At 30.5% G+C, this 8,478-nt stretch overlaps 1 protein-coding gene across 1 annotated transcript; it reads right to left on the bottom strand.

The window, feature by feature from the left end:
* Positions 1–1,295: 1,295 nt before the first annotated feature.
* LOC149054425 (uncharacterized) lies at positions 1,296–3,079 on the bottom strand. Its single transcript, XM_089230028.1, has 4 exons — positions 2,589–3,079; positions 1,832–1,926; positions 1,537–1,740; positions 1,296–1,427 (listed from the first exon to the last, which is right to left on the bottom strand). Exons 1-4 carry the CDS (start codon positions 2,899–2,901, stop codon positions 1,296–1,298), a joined length of 744 nt encoding a protein of 247 aa, XP_089086154.1. The 5' UTR covers positions 2,902–3,079.
* Between the last annotated feature and the right edge of the window lie 5,399 nt (positions 3,080–8,478).

Here is an 8,478-nt window from a genome sequence, read left to right as displayed (position 1 = left end):
ATTGCAATTAAAAATTGTTTATTTGGTGAAACAGGTTTGTAACCTGGCTTTGTTCTATTTAACTTTGGAGCAATTAGAGTCAATACAAATTCGAATGTGGTTGGAAGCGTCCTATAAAATAGTATTTGTTAAATTTATTTGTATATACTCTTATCTGCTAAAAGTAATTAACTCTTTGGCGAATGTATTTTATTATTAACACCTTCTAACCTGAAATGAGCTTTGAATTGGCCATCATTGAATTGTGGTACGATCGTTTCAACATAATTTTGCAACCTAGGTATTGCAGTTTTAGTTTCTATACTTTCTAAACAATGTACTACATATTCATATTCATTGCCGTCATCGTCACTGTCATCAGACGAAGAGGAAAATATAATGTCACAGCATTGTTGTATAGCATTGTTGATAACTAAATCACGCTCATTAGAATTATCCATTATAAAAACACTAATAGGTAGAATAAGTAAAAAAATGTTGGCAAATTTGAAATTAATTAGTAAAACTGAATGATCAAACAATTATTCGTAAGAACAAAAAAAATTTGTTTATCTTGTTATCAATTTCATTTTGCACTTAAGCGCTCACAGCAGGTTCACACGCGTTCCACCTGAACCGTGAGCAAAGCCATTATATGCGTCTGTTTGATAGTGGAACGGTTCATAAACACGAGCGTGAGCACTGTAAGCGCGTAAGCGTCTAACCGGAACGCACCCACAATATTGGCATTGGCCATTGCGTAAATTGTCACCCGTGTATTTCTAATGCACGTACCATTACTCCGCGCGCTCGATCCTCACTAGACTTACTTTTTAATGAAAGCTCCTGTTTACTCAAATATGTGTAACAATACATAAATTACAACAAATTTAAGCAGATAGCTTGATTTACATTTGTAACCTTATAAGTAATTAAAATACGCATAAAATAATAATTCGTTATGAGTAAATACATTTTTTAGTAACCATGTTGGGTCTTTACATTTTAACTTTAGGTAACCTGAAGCACTTTTCGTACGATAGTTGATTATTCTCCTAATTTTATCAAATTTAATTGTAATAATTATTTTGTAGTTAAAAATGTATCTCACCCATATATAATTCTATTCACGCGGCGCGCTCGCTGCTGGGTTTAAACTCACAAACTACTAGTAGACAGTAGGCAAAGTTGAAAGTAGTAGTGTAGTAAACAAGGATTTTTTTCAATAATAACAAAAGTTTATGTATATTATGTATATTGTATGTGTACCTACTTAAACACTTCGACATTTTTTATTTTCAATAATAATTTATTGATTATTTAATATAATGAAATGTAGTAACAAAATTGTTTACAGTCGTCACCGCGGGTCTTTTATATCGGAAACAAGTAACCTCTTTCCAAATTGTGGGTTGATCAATTCCGGCAGTAGACAATTCATATAAAAACTATAATAATGATATAAAACCGTAATATTATATTAATTAAATATATAATTATAAATGTACATAAGTTTATATGCTAAGTTTTGCACAGTCATTACATTTATTTAAATACCGACTTTTCTAATTTTGGTGCCATTTTAGACTGCCAAAAATCATCATCATAATCTACACTTTCAATACTTGTCCAATAGCTAGTATAAATTACAAAATAACATTTTGTTTTTTTACAAATATGCATTTGTCCTCGGATCTGGTAGTAATAGTTGCTATTTTTTTTTAATTTTAATTTTTTATCAAAAAGTTCACATTGTGGCAACTATATACAGAAATAAAATAGGTAATCATAAATCATAATTATTACCACAAAGAAAATAATTATTGTATGAGCTAAAAATTATTCATAACACCTTTTTGTCATTGAAAGCATCAATAAAATTATCATAATCCTTAGCTGATATTGGACATTTAACTTCAATAATAGTGTCATCATCAATCACTCCATCTGTACAATTTTTACAAAATATAATATATTGAATTCAAATTCTATTAAACAACTACCTGAATTTTTAAAACTAATAACAATATTTTTAAGACAAACTAATATAAAAAAAACCGGGAAAGTCGCGCTCTGCTGTATAGTAGGGGTCGAGTGGGTTAAACTTGAATGCAATGATAGATATCATTGTGTACGAAAAACGATTCTGAACGGAGATGATTTTGATGAGTTTTACATGAATTTAAAAAATAATTCATAAAAATTTCATAATAATTCATAAAAAATATTAACGAAATATCATTCGACGTTTATTTATGATTAATTAAATTTAAACTTATCTAGAACCTTGTATTGAAATTTCAAACCTTAGGTGAATATTAAATATTTTATGAATTTTTTTCTTCAAAATGACTTGCAAATTTTGGCGTTTTTGACGAATTTCGGAAATATTTGAACTTTAAACTCTAATAAAAAAAACTGTGTTTATGTATTTACAAAATTTTTACCTACACTTTGACCTACCCACTCGACACCTACTATACAGCAAAGCGACTTTCCCGGTTTTTGTTTTTTTTTTATACTAAGATTCTTATTATTTATTATTTTTTAATAAAAAACATTGGTAATAATGCATTATAACCTATAAATAAGTCTATTTTTAATATTACCTGGACTGGCTCCCAAAAATGGGTATTCTAAATCGCAGTAAAAACCACATGGCTTAACTTTTAAAAACATAGTTTTTTCAAAATCCGCAATTGCCGAAGATTCCATTGCTTTCCCATATTCCGTAGCCTTTGAATTAAAAGTTCTGTATACTAAATCATATACCAGATTTTTACATGATGTAGTGGCTCTTTTTTTGCATACGCGTCCAAAATTTGAGGCAGTTAATCTCTTTCGTCTTTCTATGTGCCACTTCTTAGAATTTGATTGACTTCGAGTTTCTTCTTCTAAAGTATTTCGCTGATACATATTCATAGATAATGTGTTTAAAAATTTAAATTTGATTTCGTCATAGTCAAAGGTTTCGTCGTTTTCTAGAGGTTCGGCTAACTCATAATCAGCGTCCGGACCGTAATGTTTAGTGTGTCAAGGTACATTTTCATTAAATAACATACGTCTTCTTCTCTGATCATTTTTCTTTTCTTTTGAAATTAAGAACTTTTTACCAACATCTCCTAAAAAAATAAAACGCCAAAATTATCATATAAAATAATTTATAAGCTGCATTATAATTATCTATTTGCTGTAGAATTGAAAATTGAAATCAAAGCATTCAATTACAATTCTCCCAAGATATACATAATATATACATAGTCTATATTATAATTATTTATTTTCTTACCAGGACTTTTATATTGAACTAATGCTTTATGAATAGTACGTATGTATTTTCCAGATGTGTTGTGAGATAGTAAAGCTGCTTCTACTCGGACATTGTAATTATGTCTTTGTGAAAAATTTATTCGTTTGCCAGAAAGGTGTTTATTTATGATGCTATAAAATTGTTCACAAATATTATTGTCAACGTTCATCAATAAACTTTCAGCATTATTTGCTAAGCGGTTTACTATTTGAATAAATTCTTCTAACAAACCAGTAGTCAGAGCTTCGTCAATATAATTAATTTCGTTTGGCTTAGGACCATTGCAAAAATACGGTTCACATAATCTATGGTAACCAAGAATATGTCGAAAACTATTTGTGATATCTTTTCGTAAACCTGGGTATTTATTAATTATACATTTTTATTTTACATTATTTTGTATGAAAAATAAACTCGCTTACCAAATATTTTCTCTTCTTTTGTCTCATATTGCAACTTGCTGCGGTAATCCATGGCCAAAGTTATGGTACTTCGAAATCGTACGGGATTTTTTTTTATATGGTTCCTAATTGAAATTGGATATTTCGTATTTTTTACTATTCCTGTCAATTTTGTGCCATAACTCCGTAATAAATGGTTACGGCACTCAATTTTTACAATAAAAAAATTTGCACCGTATGGCATTACCTCTTGTAGCCTTTTAGTAACACTAGAATCTCCATCTCCTTTAAAATAAAAACTAGTGATGTGGATTTTACGTAAAAAAATTTTTTGGTCATTTACTGAGTAAAATTACGGTAAAATTGGTAAATTTTTATTAAAATTCAAATGCCTAAAAATAGCTGGAAATTATCGAAATATATTGAAAAAAAAATATGTGATAAAATGTCAAATTAAACAACTGGTGGAAATTTCAAGTCTCTACAATTTATACTTTTTGAATAAAAACAAATATCAAAAATCGTTTGAGACTAAATCGTTATTTTACGTGATTTCGTAAAAATTTAAATTTCCAATGCTCATAAATATGTTTGGTATTATTCCAGTAGAGTTTTTTTTATAGAAATTTGAAGAAAATCTTTTGAGGAACCTTGTACCAAATTTTCAAATCTTAGGTATAAATATTTAAAATTTTATGAAATTTCAACTACAAAATATCTTCAAATTTTCATGGTTTTATCATATTTCAATATTATAATATTATAATATTTCAATATTATACACTACACACAATCTTAATATTTAATTTATAAAGCATTTAAATTTCTGCAGTTTCTTCAGATGCTAATAATTCACTGATCGATGTGGTAGGTTCCCTGTGTATAAAAATAATAGACGAATGACTCATAGTCTTACTGTTGGCGCTGCAACAGATCTTACGATATATGCAGTTGTCTGCCGCAACTTGCGCAGGTGTTAGACAGAGATAGGGTGACCAACTTATTACGTGAACAATAAAAATAACAGCTGCTTATGTCGGGAACAGATTCCCTTAATGACAATATAATAATTACAGTTGATAATATTACAATATAGAACTCATCAATAATAATATGAATAATAAAGGGCGCCCCAAAAGTATATAAAACGGTAGGTAGCACAACTAAATAACTATGTCGGCTAACAAACCGAACAATAATTCTATACCGTAAATAATAATAATACAAAATGACAACAGTAATAAAATAAATAATATGAATAAATGATAACAATGAAATACAGTTTATAATGATATCACCTGATTTCGGTGAGCGTGTCGCTTACACGTGGACGACCTCAACAGCCCGGCTTCTGAATGCTACTGGAAGAGCTGACTGCCGATGATGATTGACGGCGATCCGGAACGGGGAGAACGCCTTCTTAGCTTCGCAAGTGCTTTGGACAAATATGCAATCAGGTCTCGACCTCGCACACAACACACGAAGTGTACAAAATTGTTTGCAACAGCCGACAAGTCAAAATTGACATACGCAACCACGTGGGTGCCGCAGCTACTTGGACATGCGCGTATAGTCCAGCACTAAGTTCAACGATGAACTATGTAATAGCGCAAAAAGGACGCGACGCGTTCGATATACACACGTAAGTACAATAATGCGTCTCAACACAATGAAATATCGTGTACTAAAGGCAGAACTGCCACGATCACAAACTGCAACGTGCAACTCGGGCCAAAAATGGCGACACGACGATCACGTCACACAGAGCCGCCTTCACACGGGAAAAGTCGGCGAAAAAGTGTCGTTGCCGCGGACAATGGTCAATTGTCGATACGCGACGGCGGCGACGATAGCCCACGCGATAAAGTCGTATCACGGCGTCGGGGCAAAAGGGCACGAGACTATTGGAGACTTGGTTGGAGTGTGGCCGATAACGCATACACTCGGTCCGGATTGAACACTTACAATATACTTTTTGTCTATATGATAATTTAATAATAATTTACATAAATGGTAAAGGTTCTGCAGTTTCTTCAGATGCTAATAAATCACTTATCGATGTGGTAGGTTCCCTGTGTATAAAAATAATAGGTACCTATGACTCTTAGTCTAACTACCTATATACTTTTTGTCTATATAATAATTTAATACAAATATAACTTACCATTTAGGTGTTCTTTTAGTGAAATTATTAATTCTTTCAAAGTTTAGTTTTTTTATACTTTTACGTCTCGACGGTGCTATTCGCCTTTTATTAGAATTACTAACTTTATGGTTATCCATTTAAAAAAATTTAACAAAACAAAATATGTGTAAACCTGGAAAAAATACACTACAGTCTAGACGCCCAGTAGTCAACTGAACAATTGCATAGACGCATAATAAATTTGTTAAAACTAGTAGAAACAATATCATATTTGTCATAATACAATATTTATAAATATGGTATAACCTAACCTATTTTTATAAATATTGCCACAGCCCGCTGGACGGACCGATTGTGACGTAAAGTAGGTAAAAATTATTATTTACATTTTCCAGTCATCAACACAAGGGCCACTTAAAAGTTAGTGGTGAAAATGTCTATAATTTTTTTCTTGCGTGACCATGACCTGCAGGGGGTGGATGATCAGATTGAACTTAGCCATACCTGACTCAGAGGTCTGCGCACGCTTATGATTATAATAAAATTATTATATGACATTTAATTTGTAATAATTGTTTCATTTTGTATACAATATATTATGTATAATATTACAATGTACACTAAATGAAATAACATTTGATTTAATTTTGATTTTTTGTCACCTAATTATTAATTATTTCGATATCGTAATAATTAGTATTTTTTATCATACCCAAATAGTTCGATAATTTCAAAATAATACGGCTAATTGAATCGGTTTACAGCAAAACTACCTATTATAAAGTATAGTTTTTATTCGTATAAAATTCAGATACGAATACAAAATATAAAACCAAACAAAATTAAATAATATTTGTCACATTATATTATAATAATCGTTTTCTTATCTGGTTATGTACAGGCGGCGCACGGCTGCGATAGAAAACCTGTTTTGAACTATGGTGCGGTACTGCCGTTATCGCGCGCGGGGTGATGGTATATGAACATCTAGTAACGAACGCTGCCGCTGTATATGGGCGCAGCACATGACGAGCGTAATTAATCGACGAGCGTATTTTTTTAACCGAAAAACATGGTTTCGTAATTCAAGTAATACGGCGTTGTGATGGGTTTTACAGTATAAATACCTATAACAAAAATTGTAGAGGAGAATTTTTCTATGTTTTGTTGGAAACCGATTTCTGAAAATAGTATTAACAAGCGAGAGGTCCGTTTCGCGCCCCCCCCCCCCCATATAGAAATCTAAAATTTTTTTTGCACTAAAAATTAGCATGGAATTAGCATGAATTGGCAAGATTATTATCTTAATTTGCATGATAATATTAAATAATATATTATCAATAAACTTTGGGGGGGGGGGGGCTGTTGAAACGTTTCACCAGCCCCCTCAAAATCGAAAAATAAAGATTTTCCAAAATTTTCTTTTGCCAATAATTAGCACGCAATTAGCATGAATTTGCACGCCAACTCCCGAAATTCGCACGCCCATAGTTACCGAGCAATCAGCCTTTATCTATTTTGACCGTTTCACCAGCCCCCCTCAAAATCGAAAAATAAAGATTTGAGCACGAATTGTACTTGCAAATTCTGTTTAGGTACTTTTTAAACTTGTGCTGATTATATTATATTAAATTAAAAATGGTGTATGATGTACTTGTTTGTCTAAAAACAATTTAAACATTAATTTAAAGTAGTTTGAAGCGTTTTATTTATGTTGTTTGTGAGTCTAATAAATAAAACATAACATATTATTGTACCGACATTCTTTGAGTATAGTTGTCAACACAGTTACAACTTGAAAATTAAAAAAAAATGTTTTTAGGCAAGTTACGTTTTTAAAAAATAATTTAAAATTATGTAGGTACCTACTTACAAATGTGTGCATACAAATACTTATACCTACCGTGAGTAAAGTGTTGCCTTGGTCATATTACAGTTTGACGTACCTTATATATAATATATATACGTACAAGAAACAATTCTATAGTATATCAAAATATACAATTTATAAAATTATGGCTATAATATAATATACGAGTATAACGTACATTAAAACAGCTGACTACCTACTCCTAAAACAATGCACAATAACAGATAAAATAAAAAAAAACATTAAATAAGTATTCTATCTTTTTATGTATTTAGCTTTTCAAACAAAAAAAATTCATTTTTATTTAAACTACATGGTATAAATTAAAATTTCACAAGAAACTGTGGTCGTTTCTTTGACCATCTTGGGTTTTTTTTTAGATCGTCATATATTTCCCAATTATATCGACCACGTTTACAATATGTAAAATAGTGACCTATTGACGATCTAAGTCGACTTAGTCCTTGAAGATAACTACAGACACCCTGAAGCTCATAACTTTTTTCCGAATATTTTAGGACTTCAGGAATGTTTTTTAGTTGAATTTCCAGTTGAGGAAGAGCTTCTGTACTATATTCATTAACATTTTCTCCTAAAAATTAAAATCAAATTTTTAATAATTCATAATAAAAAATAATTTTAATATTTTGCATTACATCTATTTTATTTATTTATACTTTTTAGAAAGGCGGAGCTGGTTAACTAAATAATTTGATTTGTTAAAAATTTCTTTTCTTGTTTTTAATTGTAAAGATTTTAAGTTAAATATTAA

This window comes from Diuraphis noxia, unplaced genomic scaffold, assembly GCF_037042655.1.
Source record: "Diuraphis noxia isolate RWA-SAM2 unplaced genomic scaffold, SU_Dnox_SAM2 contig0006, whole genome shotgun sequence".
In the NCBI taxonomy this organism is placed as follows: domain Eukaryota; kingdom Metazoa; phylum Arthropoda; class Insecta; order Hemiptera; family Aphididae; genus Diuraphis; species Diuraphis noxia.
Note: the sequence above shows the minus strand (reverse complement) of the source record. Positions and strands in the feature narration are given on the sequence as shown.

Bases quoted from the DNA above. Each gene is read 5' to 3' on its own strand.
- LOC149054425 (XM_089230028.1), bottom strand. From the start codon at position 2,901: ATGAATATGTATCAGCGAAATACTTTAGAAGAAGAAACTCGAAGTCAA. The intron at 1,927-2,588 runs GTAATATTAAAA...AAAATTGTACAG, and splicing joins ATTTTTGGGAGCCAGTCCAG to ATGGAGTGATTGATGATGAC. The intron at 1,741-1,831 runs GTGTTATGAATA...TTCTGTATATAG, and splicing joins ATGCTTTCAATGACAAAAAG to TTGCCACAATGTGAACTTTT.